The following is a 20,281-nucleotide window of genomic DNA, read 5'->3' on the forward strand; positions in this document are numbered from 1 at the left end:
GTGGGGATGGGGAATTCGCTAAAAGAGTTCAAGAGGGGCCTGGATGTATTTCTGAAGTGTAATATTACAGGTTATAGTTACTAGAGATGGGTTGTTGATCCAGGGAGTTATTCTGATTGGAGTCGGAAAATAATAATTTTCCCCTAAAATGAGGAAAATTGGCTTTACCTCACAGTTTGTTTGTTTTTTGCCTTCCTCTGGATCAACTTGCGGGATAACAGGATGGACAGATGTCTTTTTTCAGCCTTATAAACTATGTTACTATGTTAGCTTTAGAGGATATAGAAGATTTTCCCCCAAAAAAGGTTTTGGACGCCTTTTCGTCCCATGGAAGGAAAGGATCAAAGATTTAAAAGAAGACCAGATAGAGCCACGGGCCAGAACAAGCCCTTCTTCTAATACTAAACCAGAGTTTTGATGCCAGTTGTCTGGTGGGTGCCAGACTCCAAAACTTATACGCAAATTGGCTGGGAACCACCAGACTTGTGGTTCTTCTTAGCCATCAGGTGGGGATATCGCCTGGAGTTTACATCCACTCCTCCTTCTAGATTTTTAATAAACAAAGACAGAAATGCTCAGGCTGCACCACTCCTGTAAGAATTCCTCACAAAAGGTGCTCTGGAAAAAGTACCACTGAGCTCACAAGGGAAAGGCCTCTATTCCCCAGTTTTTGCCATCCCAAGCGAGAAAAGAAATAGCGTTTAAATAATAGACCCAAGAGTTCTCAACAATACACCACAAAAAAAGTCTGTCATCTCCTCGATTCAGCCAGGAGACTTCATGGCAAAATTAGATATGATGGATGCCTATCTTCATGTGCCTATTCCCAAACAACACAGAAGGTTTCTGCGAATTGCTCATATCAAAGATGGAGTAGTTCAACATAACCAATTCCTTTCAGCCTATCACCCGCTCCACCGGTATTTACCAAAATCACAGTTTTCTTAGCAGCCCATCTCAGACTGCAAGGTGTATGTTTGATCCCATATTTAGACGATTGGCTACTAAGGGCAAACTTCGAACATCTCCTGATCAAGTATATTCAGACCACCATACTGTGCCTTAAGAGTCACGGATTTCTAATCAACTCCGAAAAATCAGAACTCATGCCAGCACTCATCTCAAGTTTCTAGGACTAATTCTCGACTTCAGAACCATGTCTTTATAGCTAACTCATGAGAGGAGATTTCAGATTGTGACAGCTGCAATCCACTGATTCTGAAGCCAAGGCCAAACATCAGGAACATAATGAAGGTCCTGTTTTTTTTTTACTTCTGCTATAGGCCTCTTGCACACAACCGTATGGATTTTTCAGTATTTTGCAGTCCGCAAAAAAACGGATCCGCAAAAATACGGATGACGTTCGTGTGCATTCCATTTTTTGCGGAATAGAACAGCTGGACCCTAATAGAACAGTACTATCCTTGTCAGTTATGCGGACAATAATAGGACATGTTCTATCTGTGAACGGAACAGAAATACGTAGACGGAAGGCATATAGGATCCATTGAACTGCATGGTTCCGTATATGGAACGCAAAAAACGGAATGTAAACAGGAAAAAAAAGTTGGTGTGCAAGAGGCCATAGAAGCTTCTCCATAGGCGAAAGCTTATCTGAGGCCTTTACAATACTTTCTTCTGAAAATATGGAACAAAGAAGTGACCCGGTTGGACAAGTGGGTTCTTCTGCCCTCACATGTGACACAATCTCTGACCTGGTGGCTCTAGGAGAAGAATCTGTCTAGGGGAAAGTCATTTGCACTCAATCAACAAGTGGTTCTTCCGTTGGGGATGACCTTCCAGGATCAGCCGATCTAGGGACAATGGTCTCTGGAAGAGAGGACATTATCCTTGAATATGAGGACATTGAGAGCCAGGACTTTGTCACTTTTAAGAACACTTCCACAATGCCCATGTTCAGATCCAGTTGGACAATCTGGTGTCCGTTTGCTTTGTGAAAAAAGAAGTTGGAACCAGATTTATGATGCTGGAGCAGAAATGTGCAACGATCATGCATTGGGCAGAGAAGTTGGGAGTGGAAGTATTCAAATCTAATTGTTCAGAATTGGGGTCAGCCTCATCCTAATCGACCTAAAGGCAACCCAGCAGAATGACAAAGTGAAGTATTTCTACTCCTTGAGGAAACAGATCGACCACAGGGCCTGGATGCCCTCTCCCAATCTTGGAAAACAGGTCTCCAATACATATTTGTCCCATTACCAATAGTTGCCAGAGTTATGCAAAATCAAAATAGACCAAGCGGAAGTGATTGCCATAATTCCTTACTGGCCAGGAGGGCGTAGTTTACAGACTTATTTTTCGAAGGTAGAATTTTGGCATCTACGACTCAGGAAAGACCTCCTTCTACAGAAAGGACTTTATTATCCCAATCTATCTCGTCTCCACCTGATGGCTTGGAGGTTGAGAGGTTGAGATTAGCCAATCTCAGGTTGCCTGAAACAGTGGTGACCACTCTACTCTCCTCTCGCAGACCATCTACTAATAAGATATATGCTAGAGTTTGAAGAATTTTTGAGGACTGGTGTACACAGACACAAATAAGACCTATGGCAGCTGCTAAAATAATAAAGAAATTCAGACTCCAGCACTCACTTTTTTCTTGAAGTATCAAGTTCTCCGGCTTTATTTATCAAAAGTGCACAGGTATTACAGGGCTCAATTCTCTTAGGTGTAGGCTGTTGACGCGTTTCGAAAGTTCTTACTCGTAACAGAGAACTGTTACGAGTAAGAACTTTCGAAACGCGTCAACAGCCTACACCTAAGAGAATTGAGCCCTGTAATACCTGTGCACTTTTGATAAATAAAGCCGGAGAACTTGATACTTCAAGAAAAAAGTGAGTGCTGGAGTCTGAATTTCTTTATTATTTTTGTATACCTGCAAAGGAGTTTTGGAAAAAAACTAAGACACCGAGCACGCGGATACATATGCCATTTACAGAAATAATGAGACGGTATTTCTACTTACTATGGCAGCTGCTGTAGCAGATATTCTACTCTTCCTTCAACTTGAATTTGAAAAAGGGTTGAAGGTCAATACACTCAGAGTCCATTTTACCACACTCAATGCTTTCTTGGACTTCAAGTTTTCTCATTCTAAGTTGGTTAGAAGATTTTTTAAAGGACTAAAACTTTTAAGACCCAATATCCGTCATCCTCAGCCAATATGGGATCTAGCACTAGTCCTGAAGAGGTTAATCCTTCCTCCCTTCGAACCCTTAGAACTAGTAGATCTCAGATTTCTGTCTTGGAAAACTTTCTTTGTTGCAGTTTCCTCGGCAAAAAGGCTTGGAGAGTTACAAGCATTGTCAGGATCTCCGAATGTCGGGGGACAGGAAAATACCGCCCAGCGAAGTGAATACTAATGAGATGGGCGTGTCTAAGGATCCGGCAGTTGGGGCGCGGGCTGGGCACAAATGCGACACCAAGAACGCCCCTTGGGCAGAAAGGAGAGGTGATTATAAAGATGATTTTTCACGTTTAACAATGCGCACAGGGATAATACCTAGGGGGGCATATAAAGAGCTAATTATCCTCAGAAGGCCTGTCAGTGTCCCTTTAAACTACAAAACATGCAAATAATTAAATGTTACCATGTTTTTATTGAACACACCATGTAAACATTCACAGTGCATGTGGAAAAGGTATGTGAACCCCTAGACTAATGACATCTCCAAGAGCTAATTGGAGTGAGGTGTCAAGATTGGAGGTGTTTACAGCTGCCCTGCACTATAAAAAAAAACACACCAGTTCTGGGTTTGCTTTTCACAAGAAGCATTGCCTGATGTGAATGATACCTCGCACAAAAGAGCTCTCAGAAGACCTACGATTAAGAATTGTTGACTTGCATAAAGCTGGAAAGGGTTATAAAAGTATCTCCTAAAGCCTTGCTGTTCATCAGTCCACGGTAAGACAAATTGTCTATAAATGGAGAAAGTTCAGCACTGCTGCTACTCTCCCTAGGAGTGGCCGTCCTGTAAAGATGACTGCAAGAGCACAGTGCAGACTGCTCAATGAGGTGAAGAAGAATCCTAGCGTGTCAGCTAAAGACTTACAAAAGTCTCTGGCATATGCTAACATCCCCGTTAGCGAATCTACGATACGTAAAACACTAAACAAGAATGGATTTCATGGGACGATACCACAGAGGAAGCCACTGTTGTCCCAAAAAAAACCATTGCTGCACGTTTACAGTTTGCACAAAAGCACCTGGATGTTCCATAGCAGTAAATGGCAAAATATTCTGTGGACAGGTGAAACCAAAGTTGAGTTGTTTGGAAGAAACACACAACACTATGTGCGGAGAAAACGAGGCACAGCACACCAACATCAAAACCTCATCCCAACTGTGAAGTATGGTGGTGGGGGCATCATGGTTTGGGGCTGCTTTGCTGTGTCTGGGCCTGGACGGATTGCTATCATCGAAGTAAAAATGAATTCCCAAGTTTATAAAGACATTTTGCAGGAGAACTTAAAGAGGACCTTTCACCTGGAAAAACATTGTGAACTAAGTATCCTGACATATACCACGGCGCCCAGGGATCTCACTGCACTTACTATTATCCCTGGGCGCCGCTCCGTTCTCCCGTTATGTCCGGGGACTTGGTTATAGTATTTCGGGTAAATAGTCTGCAATTTAAAGGTCCACATTGCTTCCCTCCCTAGTAAATCTTTTTAGCAGTACATGTTCCTTTTTATTTACCAGACCTCAGTGCCAAAGGAAGAGCTTTATACTAAAATTTTCTTTGCATCGCCATTACGTTCCATCTGTGCTGTATGAGGGCTTGTTTTCTGAGGGACAAACTGTAGTTTTTATTGGCACCATTTTAAGGGTACTTATGACTTTTTGATCACTGTTATTACATTTTTAGGGGTGAATAAGAAGACCAAAACATTTTTTTTGTTTTTTTTTATAGTTCAGACATTTTCAGACGCAGCAATACCTGTTATATTTTTTTATTTTTTATTTTCAAATGTAAAAATTGGGAAAGGTGGGTAATTTGAACTTTTAACCACTTCCAGAAGGGCCATTTACCCCCTTCCTGACCAGGCCTAATTTAGAAAAGCTGACATGTGTCACTTTATGTGGTAATAACTTTGGAACGCTTTTACTTATCGAAGCCAATCAGATATTATTTTCTCGTGACACATTGTACTTCTTGTTAATGGTAAATTTGAGTCAGTATGTTTTTCCTTTACTTACAAAAAAATCCAAAAGTTAATGAAAATTTTAAAAAAATTCACTATTTTCTAAATTTGAATCTCTCTGCTTTCAAGACAGATAGCGATGCCCCATAAAATATTCATTAATTATCATTACCCATATATCTTTATGTTGGCATCATTTTGGTAATGTAATTTTATTTTTTTAGAATGTTAGAAGGTTTAGAAGCAATTTTTGAAATTTTTAAGACAATTTCCAAAGTCAACTTTTTTAAGGACCAGTTCAGTTCTGAAGTCACTTTGTGGGGCTTACATAATAGAACCAACCCATAAATGACCCCATTTTAGAAACGCCACCCCTCAAACTATTAAAAACTGGTTTTAGAAATGTTAACCCTTTAGGTATTCCATAGGAATTAAAGCAAAATAGAGGTGAAATTTAAAAATTTCACCTTTTTTTGCATCTTTTCCATTTTAATCAATTTTTTCCTCGAACACATCATCAAGGGTTAACAACAAAACAAACCTAAATATTTATTACCCCGATTCTGCAGAAATACCCCATATGTGGTCGTATACCACTGTTTGGGCACACGACAGGGCACAGAATGCAAATAGCGCCATATGGTTTTTGGAGGGCAGATTTTGCTGGAATGGTCTTTGGGCACCATGTTGCACTTGAAGAGACCCTGAGGTACCCCCACAGTGAAAACCCCCAAAAAGTGACCACATTTAGTAAACTACACCACCCAAGGAATTTTTAAGGGGTGTAGCGAGCATTTCACTCAACAGGTGTTTCATAGAATTTTAAATACTGAATGAAAAATATATGTTTTTTTTTTTACAAGAAAATTGTGCTTTAGGCCCAAACTTTCTTTTTCACAAAAGATAACAGGAGAATATCCTACCACAATTTGCTACCCAGTTTCTCCTGAATACAGTAAGACCCCCAACTGTGGTTGTAAACTGTTATTTGGGAATAAGCCAGATACGCGGGACAAGCTGTAATTTTTATTGGAACCATTTTGAGGTACATTTGGCTTTCTGGTTGCTTTTTATCTCATTTTTTGGGAGGTGAAGTCACAAAAAATCTGTTTGGTGTCATTTTTCTATTTCTTTTTTTTTTTATACTGTCTACTTGATGGGGCAGATCATGTGATATTTTTATAGATCCAGTCATTATGGATACAACGATACCAAATATTTTTTTTTTTTTTACGTTTTACACAATAAACATTTTCAGGGAAAAAAAATCATGTTCTTGTGTTGGAATTTTTTTCATTTTTCTGGATATAGTCTTGTGTTTGAAATCTCTTTTTATTGTTATATGAGCAATACAAGGCTCAACAAAAAGCTTGTGTCGCAGCACAGCGTTTATCACATCTTATTACAGAATATTACAGAATATGTTGAGTCCACCACTCATCAAGGATCCAGATTTTCTACATGTGTTTTCGAAGTCAATCTTTTGAATGAAGTCCCCATCAGTGTTCGGGTCCTCGGAGAGAGCAGCGAAGAAATCGGAGGAGATCCCCAATCTTTTAAGGTCTCCTAGTCTGTGATGCGACAAGGCTAACCAGATGCCAGACGGCCTATTAATGCGGGGGAACATTAATGAAGGAATGACAGATAAAGGAGCAAGGGGAGAGGCCTTGCCTAGAGCAGATGACAATGCCACAGACTTTTGGCAAGCCTGTAGCACCCCCCTAGTAAGCACACTGTCAATTCTAATCCCTTCTCCTGCTCTCCCCGGTGACCACAATCTGTGAAATAGTTCCCTACCCAATAAAGCTAACTCCAGGTCTATATGCATGTATTGTGTTTCTTGTCTAACTAGTGAGAGCCATCTCTCTAGATTAATGGCCTGCAAATACGCTGAAAGGTCAGGTAGGGAGACGCCCCCATCTCTTTTTCTACGGGAAAGGAGGCGGAGGGACATTCTAGGACGCCCTTTATCCCACAAATACCGTCTCATACTGGAGTTAAGTTTATCAAGAAAGCTAATTGGCACTTTGATTGGTAAAGCTCTAAAAGTATACATTAACAACGGCAGAATGTAAGTCGTAATAACATTTTTCCTGCCCAGCCAGGTGAGAAAGGGAGAGCTACTACCAGAGGTAACAGAATTAACTTTGGTAAGCAATGGGGGGAAATTGAGGCTAAACAGTAACTTGGGATCCTTCGGAATCATTACTCCCAGATATTTTATAGACTGCGTAGGCCATTTGAAGGGTGTGAGGGTTTTAACTCTATTGTATAAAGCAGCTGGTAGGGAAACACCAAGGGCCTCCGACTTATCAAAGTTTATCTTGAAATTTGACGCAGTCCCAAAAGACAAGAAAATCCGCATAACCTCCGGCAAGGCTTCCAGGGGATTCGTCAATAAAAGCAATAAATCGTCCGCGAAAGCAGCCATCTTATGTTCATATCTACCTAGTCTCACTCCTTTAATCTTGGGTGACTGACGAAGCTTAAGAAGGAGTGTCTCCAATGTGAGGACAAATAAGGTGGGGGATAACGGACAGCCCTGACGGGTACCATTTCTGATGTGGAAGGCGCTCGACAGGGTGCCGTTGACCATCACTCTCGCAGAGGGAGCAGAATACAGAGTGAAGATAGCCTTGATAAAGTCCGCCGGGAAACCAAAGGCAGATAAGGCTTTGCTCATATAGGCCCAACTCACCCTATCGAACGCCTTCTCCGCATCCGTCCCTAGAAGCACAAGAGGAGACTTATTTTTATTAGCGTAAGTTACCGCATGTATCACTCTACTAATATTATGTCTACCCTCTCTACCTGCGACAAACCCTACTTGTTCCTCACCCACAAGCCCAGGAAGCAGTTTAGTCATCCTATTGTTCAGAACCTTAGCCCACCATTTCAAGTCAGTGTTAAGAAGCGAGATAGGTCTGTAACTTCCACAAGCCTCTTTATCTTTACCCTCCTTGTGGATGATCGTGATATGTGCCTCCTGGGCTTGCGGGGTCAGAGAGCCACCCGCTAGGAGTAGATTGCATGTTGTAACAAAATGAGGTAATAAAATATCCTTAAACTTTTTATAGTAGGAAATTGGAAAGCCATCTGGCCCAGGGCACTTACCAGAGGGGATAGACATTAAAACCTTCTCCACTTCTTCCTCTGTGAATGTCTGCACTAACACACTCATGTCATCCTCTGAAAGTTTCGGGATCTCCATGGAGTTAAGAAATTCCGAAATATGTGACTCAAGCTGAGGACCATTCAGGGGAGACTATATAAGCTCGAGTAAAAAGAGCAGAATTCCTGAGCTATTGCCGGGGTGTTGATAAGTCGGAGGCCCGAGGGTGATCTGATAGCTTGGATAAAAGACTTATTCCTTTGGCTCTTGATTAGGCCGGAGACTAACTTGGAACCTCTGTTCCCATGCAGGTATTGTTTAAAACGTAAAGTCTTCAGGGCTCTAGCAGCTCGTACATTCAAAAGGTCCATGACCTTGTGCCTCAAACATTTAAGGGATGTCAGGACGTCATCCGTTTTGGTCCGTTTATGAAGAGTTTCTAGCGTGGATATCTGTTGAAGTAGGGAATCTAGTTGTTTCTGCCTAGCTTTCTTGGCCCTAGAGCCTAGACTTATGAGTTCTCCCCTAACAACTACTTTGTGAGCCTCCCAGAGCGATGTCTCACTAATGAGGTCCCTAGCATTCTCCATGAAATAATTTTTAAGGCACAGTTCTACGGCTTTCCTATGAGATTCCTCTTCTAAAAGTGTTTCATTCAGTCTCCAGATCCATGATCTCGGAGGTAGGGCGTGAAGACTCACATTAACACTCACTGGCGCATGATCAGAAATAATTATATTACTTATATTAGCCTCAGTGACCGAGGGTATTATATGGTTTGCAAGGAAAATGTAGTCCAGGCGTTGGTATGAATTATGCGTCCGTGAGTGAAAAGTATAGTCCCTGCCCTCAGGATGGAGAAGGCGCCAGACATCCGAGACACCAAGATCTCTAAGGGCTATAAGTAATCTCCTCAACTGTCTGCCTGAGACAGAACTGATCTTAGAAGTCGAGTCAGCTGACGGGTCAAGTGTAAGGTTAAGATCGCCTCCTATTATAAGAAATCCTTCTTTAAACGTTTTTAATATCTCCAGGGTGCGCAATAGCCAATTGATCTGCCCGCTGTTCGGAGCATATAAATTGACTATAGTATACAAAGTATTCGCCACTCTACCTTTTAAGAATAAATATCTACCCTCAGAGTCAGACAATTTCGCTTCCAAGGAGAAGGGGAAATTCTGACCTAGGGCTATGGAAACACCTCTGGCAGCTGAGGAGTAGGAGGCATGATGCCATACAGGAAAGCTCTTATTTATCGTTTTGGGTATATGCAGGTGCCTAAAATGTGTCTCCGGATATAGTCTTGTGTAAGGGCTTGTTTTTTGCAGGACAAAGTGACGTTTTTATTGCTACCATTTTGGGGTACATATGACTTTTTGACTGATTGATATTATATTTTTTGTGAGGTGACTAATAAAAGCAGTTTTTTGGGGGGGTTTTTACACCGTTGACTTGATGGGGTAGATCATGTGATATTTTTGTAGAGCCAATTGTTACGGATGCGGCAATACCAAATATGTATTTTTTATTTATTTTTTTTAAGTTTTACACAAGAGCATTTTTAGAAAACAAATCATGTTTTTGTGTTGCAATTTTCTTAGACACATTTTTTTAATTTTTCTGGCTATGGTCTTGTGTGAGGCAAATTTTTTGTGGGATGAGGTGATGTTTTTATTGCTACCATTTTGGGGTACATATCACTTTTTGATTGATTAACAGTTTTTGGGGAGGTGAGGCAACTAAAAAATCTGTTTTGACGCAATGTTTATTTATATTCTTTCACAGCATTCACCTGATGGGGTAGATCATATGATATTATAGAGCCGGTCGCGATGATACCAAATATGTCAATTTAATTTTTTTTCTTCCATTTTTTAACCACCTCCGGACCGCCTAACGCAGATGTGCGGTCCGGAGGTGGCAGCGCTGCGCACAGTCACGCATATACGCGTCATCTCGCGAGACGCGAGATGACGCGAATATGCGCGAGCGCATGCGCAGTTCGCGCCAGCATTTCGTAGAGGGGGGTCAGGTCACCAGCCTGTCAGCCAATGATCGTGGCTGGCAGGTTGCTGATTTTTAAAAAAGCCAATCAAAGTGCCAGATATCAGATCATATTAGTAAATATGATCTGATATATGGCTGCCTGCTCCTCTGCTGGTTCTTTTCGTCGGTTGGATCCAGCAGAGGAGCAGGCTTCACAGTGAGTACACCAAACAATACACTTTAGCCCCTGATCACCCCCCTGAACCCCAATTAACCCTTTGATCACCCCTGTCAATCACAAGTGAAAAGAAAAAAGTGATCAGTGCAAACTGTCACTTTTTTTTTTCACTGTTATTGACCGTTAGGTTTTAGGTATAGTTTAGGTCCCTTGGTTAGGTAGTTAGCGATCAGTTAGCGCCCAGCCCACCGCACCGCAGTCCGTTATTTGCTGATTAGCGTATCGCTAATCAGCATTTGTACTTTTATAGTATCTGGAAGTGATCAAAACTGATCACGGTCAGATCTATAATAGTACTAGTGTCACTTTAGTTCGCCCTCCACCCAAAACGCAGTGTTTGCCCGATCAGGCCTGATCGGTCGCCCACACGTGCGTTCGCCCACACCCGCCCCACCGCAGTGACAAAAAAAAATTTTTTTTTGATCACTGCACATTCACTTTACACGCACTGCGGCGATAAAAAAAATCAGTTTTGATATTTTTTATCAACCGCAGCGGCCTCCGGTACTTCGCTAGCCTCCCCTTTGTAAGACAGGCTTGCTTTTTTTTTTCTTGGGTAGTCTCAGGGAATACCCCTAAATTTAGTTGCCCACATGTCTAACAGGGGGTATTCTTCTGAAGAGGCCTACAGGCTTCTGACCCAGTCGGATGAGGAGTGGGAACCCTCATCTGATGAATCCAGCGGGTCAGAATACGAACCTGTAGAAAGCAGTGGCTCTCTGACCCAAAGTTCGGACGAGGAGGCTGAGGTCCCTGATACCACCAGGCGTACCCGGCCCCGTGTCGCTAGACCGCAGGTTGCGCAGGATCCGCTTCAAGAGCAGCAGAGTGGGGCTGGTGCTGTCGGATTACGTGGTGAGGCATACACCAGCAGCCCAGCCCTCCCTGGACCTAGTACCAGCACTGCCGTACAACCTGGTGAAGTAGCGAGCACCAGAAGGGCAGTTGAAGCTGGTACGGTGGCACGTGCAGTAGTGACCCCGTCGCAGCCACCGCAAAGACGTGCCCGTAGAGCCCCTAGAATCCCAGAGGTGCTGGCAAACCCTGATTGGCAGTCCCCAACTTCAGCCGCTCCTGTAGTTTTCCCTTTCACTGCCCAGTCTGGAGTTCGGGTTGAGACAGCTCAGATCGGTTCGGCCCTGGGATTTTTTGAGCTGTTCTTGACTGCGGAGCTTTTAGACATAGTTGTGGCCGAAACAAACAGGTATGCCACACAATTTATCACCGCTAACCCGGGAAGCTTTTATGCCCAGCCTTTCCGGTGGAAACCAGTCCAAGTTTCCGAACTTAAAACTTTTCTGGGCCTCCTCCTCAACATGGGCCTGACAAAAAAGCATGAATTGCGGTCATATTGGTCCACGAACCCGATTCATCACATGCCCATGTTCTCTGCTGCCATGTCCAGGGCACGTTTTGAGGCCATCCTGCGGTTCCTGCACTTTAGTGACAACACCGCCTCCCGTCCCAGGGGCCACCCTGCTTTTGACCGGCTCCACAAAATTCGGCCCCTCATAGACCATTTCAACCAGAAATTTGCAGATATTTATACCCCAGAGCAAAACATCTGCATAGACGAGTCCCTGATACATTTTACCGGGCGCCTTGGCTTCAAACAATACATCCCAAGCAAGCGCGCCCGGTATGGGGTCAAATTGTATAAGCTCTGTGAAAGGGCCACAGGCTATACCCACAAATTTCGTGTCTATGAGGGAAAAGATCAGACCCTGGAGCCGGTCGGTTGCCCTGACTACCTGGGGAGCAGTGGGAAGACAGTTTGGGACTTGGTGTCACCCTTATTCGGCAAGGGGTACCATCTTTATGTGGACAATTTTTACACAAGTGTGGCCCTCTTTAGGCATTTGTTTCTAGAACGGATTGGCGCCTGTGGTACCGCGCGAACTAGTCGCGCGGGCTTCCCCCAACGGCTCGTTACCACCCGTCTTGCAAGGGGGCAGAGGGCCGCACTGTGTAACGAAGAACTGCTCGCGGTGAAATGGAGAGACAAGCGTGACGTTTACATGCTCTCCTCCATTCACGCAGACACGACAATACAAATTGAGCGAGCAACCCGTGTCATTGAAAAGCCCCTCTCAGTCCACGACTATAACCTCCACATGGGAGGGGTCGACTTCAATGACCAGATGTTGTCTCCGTATTTAGTTTCCCGACGCACCAGACGCTGGTATAAGAAGGTGTCTGTATATTTAATTCAATTGGCTCTGTACAATAGTTTTGTTCTCTACAGTAAGGCTGGGAGAACTGGATCCTTCCTCAAATTTCAGGAAGAGATCATCGAGAACCTCCTGTATCCAGGAGGTTCCGTGGCCCCAACCACCAGTGTAGTTAGCCGTCTACACGAGCGACATTTCCCCAATGTCGTTCCTGGTACCTCAACCCAACAGTCACCCCGAAAAAGATGTCGTGTCTGTAGCAGGAGTGGAATAAGGCGTGACACCCGCTATTTCTGTCCTGACTGTCCGGACCACCCTGCCCTATGCTTTGGAGAGTGTTTCCGGAAGTACCACTCACAGGTACACTATTAGCATAGGGATCATCTCACCAGGACAGGCACACAGGGCCATTAGGGCCCATTCACTCACTGCTGCTGCAAACGTCTCCTTTCACATGGGGCGATTTGCGCTTTGCACATTGACCCATGGGGAAGGAGAGGTTTGTTCTATAAAGGTAAAAAAACAAAAAAAAAAACAAAAAAAAAAAACACACCAGTAAGCAAACACGTTAATGTTCAGTTAAAAAAGTTAAAGTTTATATGTTCTGTTGCAAAGTTAATAAAATTATTGCGTTGCGGCCTGTTTTTTTTTTTTTTTTCTTTTTTTACCTTCCAGGTGGACCAACCGATCTACTAGCTGCAGCACCGATGTGCATTCTGACAGAAGCATTGCGCTGCTGTCAGATTACACGCAAGTCGGTGTATGCGGCGCTGCAAGACGGGATTTTCTCCTCTGCAGTGACAGATACGTTTGCCAAGGCATACGAGCTGAGGAGGAGGCGGCGTTCCTATGCTTTGGCAAACACTTTGTATATATATATAAAAAAAATTAAAAAAAATCCCGGCAATGATTTATTCATCCACATCGATTGATGTGAATGGAGAAATCTGGTTTGCCAGGGCATACGAGCTAAGTGGGTATGGATGTAGGGCGGAGCTCCTATGTCCTGGCAGACGCCTTTCCCCTCCATTTTTTTTTTTTGGCAGAGATTTTTTCATCCACATTGATCGATGCGAATGAAGAAATCTGTGCCGTTCATTTTTTTCTTTCAGCCCAGAGGCTGAACGGAAAAAAAAATCTCATTACCTGTATGCTCAATATAAGGAGAATAGCAGAAACTCCTAATGCTGGCCATACATGTAATGATTGCGGAGACCCTCAAATGCCAGGGCAGTACAAACACCCCACAACTGACCCCATTTAGGAAAGAAGACACCCCATGGTATTTGCTGAGGGGCATATTGAGTCCATGAAAGATTTACATTTTTGTCCTAAGTTAGCGGAAAGTGAGACTTTGTGAGAAAAAAAAAAAAAAAATATCAATTTCCGCTAACTTATGCAAAAAAAAAAATTTCGATGAACTTGCCAGGCCTCTCATTGGATACCTTGGGGTGTCTTCTTTCCAAAGTGGGGTCACATGTGGGGTATTTATACTGCCCTGGCTTTTTAGGGGCCCTAAAGCATGAGAAGAAGTCTGGGATCCAAATGTCTAAAAATGCCCTCCTAAAAGGAATTTGGGCCCCTTTGCGCATCTAGGCTGCAAAAAAGTGTCACACATCTGGTATCGCCGTACTCAGGAGAAGTTGGGCAATGTGTTTTGGGGTGTCATTTTACATATACCCATGCTGGGTGAGATAAACATCTTGATCAAATGCCAACTTTGTATAAAAAAATTGGAAAAGTTGTCTTTTGCCAGGATATTTCTCTCACCCAGCATGGGTATATGTAAAATGACACCCCAAAACACATTCCCCAACTTCTCCTGAGTACGGCGATACCAGATGTGTGACACTTTTTTGCAGACAAGGTGGGCAAAGGGGCACATATTCCAAAGTGCACCTTTTGGATTTCGCAGGCCATTTTTTACACATTTTGATTGCAAAGTACTTCTCACACATTTGGGCCCCTAAATTGCCAGGGCAGTATAACTACCCCAAAAGTGACCCCATTTTGGAAAGAAGACACCCCAAGGTATTCCGTGAGGGGCATGGCGAGTTCCTAGAATTTTTTTTTTTTTGTCGCAAGTTAGTGAAATATGAGACTTTGTAAGGAAAAAAGAGAAAAAAAAAATAAATCATCATTTTCCGCTAACTTGTGACAAAAAAAAAAAAAATTCTAGGAACTCGCAGTGCCCCTCACGGAATACCTTGGGGTGTCTTCTTTCCAAAATGGGGTCACTTGTGGCGTAGTTATACTGCCCTGGCAATTTAGGGGCCCAAATGTGTGAGAAGTACCTTGCAATCAAAATGTGTAAAAAATGGCCTGCAAAATCCGAAAGGTGCACTTTGGAATATGTGCCCCTTTGCCCACCTTGGCAGCAAAAAAGTGCGACACATCTGGTATCGCCGTACTCAGGAGAAATTGGGAGAATGTGTTTTGGGGTGTCATTTTACATATACCCATGCTGGGTGAGAGAAATATCTTGGCAAAAGACAACTTTTCCCATTTTTTTATACAAAGTTGGCATTTGACCAAGATATTTCTCTCACCCAGCATGGGTATATGTAAAATGACACCCCAAAACACATTCCCCAACTTCTCCTGAGTACGGCGATACCAGATGTGTCACACTTTTTTGCTGCCAAGGTGGGCAAAGGGGCACATATTCCAAAGTGCACCTTTTGGATTTCACCAGTCATTTTTTACACATTTTGATTGCAAAGTTCTTCTCACACATTTGGGCCCCTAAATTGCCAGGGCAGTATAACTACCCCACAAGTGACCCCATTTTGGAAAGAAGACACCCCAAGGTATTCTGTGAGGGGCATGGTGAGTTCCTAGAATTTTTTATTTTTTGTCGCAAGTTAGTGGAATATGAGACTTTGTAAGAAAAAAAAAAAAAATCATCATCATTTTCCGCTAACTTGTGACAAAAAATAAAAAGTTCTATGAACTCACTATGCCCATCAGCGAATACCTTAGGGTGTCTACTTTCTGAAATGGGGTCATTTGTGGGGGTTTTCTACTGTTCGGGCATTGTAGAACCTCAGGAATCATGACAGGTGCTCAGAAAGTCAGAGCTGTTTCAAAAAGCGGAAATTCACATTTTTGTACCATAGTTTGTAAATGCTATAACTTTTACCCAAACCATTTTTTTTTTTTGCCCAAACATTTTTTTTTTATCAAAGACATGTAGAACAATAAATTTGGCGAAAAATTTATATATGGATGTCGTTTTTTTTGCAAAGTTTTACAGCTGAAAGTGAAAAATGTCATTTTTTTGCAAAAAATTTGATTAATAACAAAAAAAAGTAAAAATGCCAGCAGCAATGAAATACCACCAAATGAAAGCTCTATTAGTGAGAAGAAAAGGAGGTAAAATTCATTTGTATGGTAAGTTGCATGACCGAGCGATAAACGGTGAAAGTAGTGTAGTGCAAAAAGTGCTCTGGTCATGAAGGGGGTTTCACCTAGCGGGGCTGAAGTGGTTAAATAACAGATTTGGGGAAAAAAAATATTTTTTATTTTTTTTTACACTTTGTGTCATACAACACCTCTGGAGGACATTTAACTAAATATATTTTTTTTTTTTACTATTGATTTCTCCTGTAACTTGGAAAATACACCCCCAGAGAGGCTGTACAACATTATACTATGCTGTACAGCCTCAATGCAGAGCTGATCGAGGTCTATGGAAGACCCGACGGCTCCTGCACTCCCCCGACCCTGGCGGTCAGATGACCACTGGGCCGGGACAGGAAGCGGCAGATCGCTTCCTCCGCTGTATACACAGCGCTTGTTAAGCGATCTAGAAGGCAGAGACACTCAGGAGTGGTCCCTGCCTTCTCTCTGGGGTGCCCTGCGGTCACTGACAGAAAACCCCCGTTTGGCAGCTGCACGAGAGCCCTGTGATATCAATGTTGGGGCTCCGATGGGAAGGCAGAGGGGAGCCACAATCCTCCTAAACTCACAGATGGTGCAATCGCTATTGAATGTGCCATTACCGATCCTGGTCATTGCAGCCAGATGCCTGCTTAATTATACAGCCAGCACCCACCTTGTATGGAGCAAGTTCAGCACAGCAGCCCGCTCCATACATTTCCTCAGCCACTATGATATACAGGTACTTCACGGCTGAAGGGGTTAATGGGTGTAACAAAATGTTGGGGGGATCAATAAAAATTTGAATAGAAAAATAAAATAAAAAATAAAAATGCAAAGTTAAAGTCAGACATGCTACTTACTTAATTCCTTTACGAGAAACTACTTTGCCAGAAGTGAGATTAAAAGCTTTCTCAAATCTATTAAGTTTGTGTTCAGTCATTCTGTGTAGAAAACAAACAAAAACATATTATGATATATGATTTCATCAATAATACAGGATGAAGACAAGTGTGCATGTCCCTAAAAATATATACCAGTTATCCTCAAACCTTGACTCTTCAACTGCTGCCATCTGTAGATACTACTGATCATGAATGACACCAAGGATGTCATTATCAACACTTAAAGGGAACCTGTCACCTGGGATTTTGTGTATAGAGCTGAGGACATGGGCTGCTAGATGGCCGTTAGTACATCCACAATATCCAGTCCCCATAGCTCTGTGTGCTTTTAATGTGTAAAAAAAAAAAAGATTTGATACATATGCAAATGAACCTTAGAGAAGTCCTGTCTCTGAGATGAGTCCAGCGTGAAGGAGCCTAGCACCGCCCGCATCTTCAGAATCTCCTACTTGCTCCCCGACGTCAGAAAGCTAGAGCGCTGTAATCTCGCGATGCATGAGCTAGCGCATGAAGTGCTGTCCGCATCTTTTGCGGCCCCATTGAAGTGAATGGGTCTGCATCCGAGCCGCCAAGCCGGCTCGGATGCGGACCAAAACAACGGCCGGGTGCATGAGGCCTAAAAGCACACAGAGCTATGGGGACTGGATATTGTGGATGTGCTAGCAGCCATCTAGCAACCCATATCCTCAGCTCTATACACAAAATCCTGGTGACAGTTTCCTTTTAACCTGTGCCACCAGGATCAGAAACATAGCAGTAGATAAAAGGCTCTAAACCATATCAATATCTTTACCACCAAAGAACTGGCACTCATATACAGCTTTGTTTCCACCTAGCAATTGGTTTTTACAGTGTTAAAAATGTAAAATATGATTTCTATAATATCTTTTTTTCCTTTAATACCAATCTTCACTTAAAGAAGCACTCTCACAAAAAATGTTATTCTTTGACCGGTTAGAAAGGCACATGATGTAAACTGTAGTGAGGATAATCTTCTTGCCAGTGACTATTTGTGAGTTTTAACCTTCCTGCTGATCCTTAGCTGTGTCATGTGACCAGCACTCTGACTCTCCAAATGACACAAGACAGGAAGTCAGTTACTTCTCTATTCATTCCTATGAGATGGACATTGGGGCTCCATAAGAATACATGGAGAAACTGGCTTGCTGTCCACACAAGATGATTTGTTATTTGGAGAGTCAGTGTGTTGGTCACATGACATAGCGGAGGATCAGAAGGGAGGTTATAACTCACAAATACAGTCTCTGGTAAGAAAAATTGGAATTTTGTTACTCACCGTAAAATCCTTTTCTCATCTTATTCATTGGGAGACACAGCAAAGACCTTGGGATGTTCTAGAGCAGCCTCTATGAGTGCTGTCAATGCACCTCTGCTTGCAGTACCCTGCAACCAAGAGCCGCACCCTATAGAATTTGCCATTCTGTCCAGATTGATTTTAAGTGCTCAGACCACATCCAAGATGTGGAGTGCTTCCTCTTTGGAGTGGGCCATGGCTGGACAGAAAGAAATAAGGAAGGGCTACCTCCTTGTCCATATAGAAAAGGAAGACTACCCTTGGCAGAAAGGGGGAAAGTGGTCTCAGGACGACCTTATCCTGATGCAGAGTCAGAAACGGGGGCTTAGCTGAAAGTCCCGCAAGCTCAGACACTCACCGTAACAATGTGAGGGTCACAAAAAAAGGCAACTTTCCGAGAAATAAGGCGGAGAGGAATTTCTGAGGGGTTCGAAGGGGAGCACTTGTCCAGAACTAAATTGAGGTCCCAGGGAGGAGTAGGCTGATAGTACGGAGGGGTACCAGTTGAGGAACTCCCTGGATAAACATATCAACAATTCCTTTCAAGAGCCACGGGGCGTTGAAAAGAAATGGAAATGGCCAACAACTGGCCATTGGCGTAGCTTAGAGCCAACCCTACAAGGCGAGGAATGGATAAGGCGAGGAATGGAACAACAAATAGGACAAAAGTGGGGGCCTTCCCACTATCAAAACAAAGACCTCCATGTACGACAGTATAATTTTGGAGAAAGTCAGCTTCCTAGCCCTCAGCATCAGTCGGATCACCAGATCCGAAAAACCGTGACCACCACGCCGTCAAACGAAGTGTGTCTGAATGCGGGTGGAAGATCCGACTTTGGGAAAGGGGATCTTCCCTGGAGGTAGTGGCCATGGGGCATCCGCTAGCAGAGTTACCAGATCGGCGTACCACGACCGTCTGGATCAATCCAGAGCGAAAACTATTGATGGGACGCCTTCTTCCTAGTGCTTCTTGAGAATCCTGCGGAGCAGCAGCAAGGGTGGGGGAAATACGTACAAGAGCTTGAACCTGTGCCAGGGAACCACCAGGGCGTCTCTTGCTACCGTTTGGGGGTCCCGGACCGGGCCACGAAGCATGACACCTTGTTGTTCAGCCTGGATGCCATCATGAAGACGTCTGGTGTCCCCCATCTGTTGCAGACTTTGTCAAAGGCGTCCGGATGTAGGGAACATTGTACATGGTTCAAGCGTTCACTGCTCAGACAGTCTGCTATCCAGTTGTCCACTCCCGGGATGTGGACCACTGATAGAACTGGAACAGTCTTCTCCACCCACTTTAAGATCTCTGTTTTCTATTGCATAGCGGCTTGGCTGCGAGTTCCTCTTTGGTGATTTAGGTAGGCCACCTCGAACTGTACTATGTGATTGAAGAAGACCCTCCCCCAACACATTCGACTCGCATTTGTTGTTAGAACTGGCCTATGAGAGGGAGGAAGCCCTGCCCATGGACCGTTTGGAGGGATGGGGCCACCAGTGGAGTGAGTGGTGAGATGCCGCTGAGAGGAGCGACCGGGGAGGGCATCGATTTGTCCCAAGACCTGAGGATTGACCCCAGTAGAGGACAGGTGTGGAACTGTGCACAAGCCATGGCCTCCCTTAATGCCACAATGACACCTATAATGACAGCACCAGTCTGGTGAGAGGGAGTAATGTAGGAAACTCACAGCATGTGAACTCGATAAGTAGGTCCACTACAGCTGAGCATCAGGACAATTACACAATTTCCCAAAAGGGGGCAATGAAGAACTGCGCACACCAGAAGTGAGTTGACTCTCAGCTACAGCATCCCATGCCATTGCAAATATCTGGTCTGTGCATGGAAGCAAATCAGTTATGGCCCAAGGGCCAGCATAAAGACGACACTAGTCACAGCTACGACATCTATTGGTAGCATAAAGTGAGGAGCACATCCACCTGAGAAGGAAAAGTAGACACAGAGTAGACACAGTCACCACAGCTAAGCCCAATGTAAAGGTTTCACCTATAGAA

General features: G+C 43.6%; 1 protein-coding gene across 5 annotated transcripts in view; it reads right to left on the reverse strand.

Moving 5' to 3' along the window:
• The window catches only part of MPPE1 (metallophosphoesterase 1), a 174,757-nt gene that overhangs the window by 42,802 nt on the left and 111,674 nt on the right, over positions 1 to 20,281 (reverse strand). For all 5 annotated transcript variants that reach the window (XM_044293654.1, XM_044293652.1, XM_044293651.1 and 2 more), the window contains exon 5: positions 16,918 to 16,998. In XM_044293654.1, coding sequence (XP_044149589.1) covers positions 16,918 to 16,998 — 81 coding nt within the window. The remainder of the gene's footprint in view (positions 1 to 16,917; positions 16,999 to 20,281) is intronic.

Source organism: Bufo gargarizans, chromosome 5, assembly GCF_014858855.1.
Source record: "Bufo gargarizans isolate SCDJY-AF-19 chromosome 5, ASM1485885v1, whole genome shotgun sequence".
In the NCBI taxonomy this organism is placed as follows: Eukaryota; Metazoa; Chordata; class Amphibia; order Anura; family Bufonidae; genus Bufo; species Bufo gargarizans.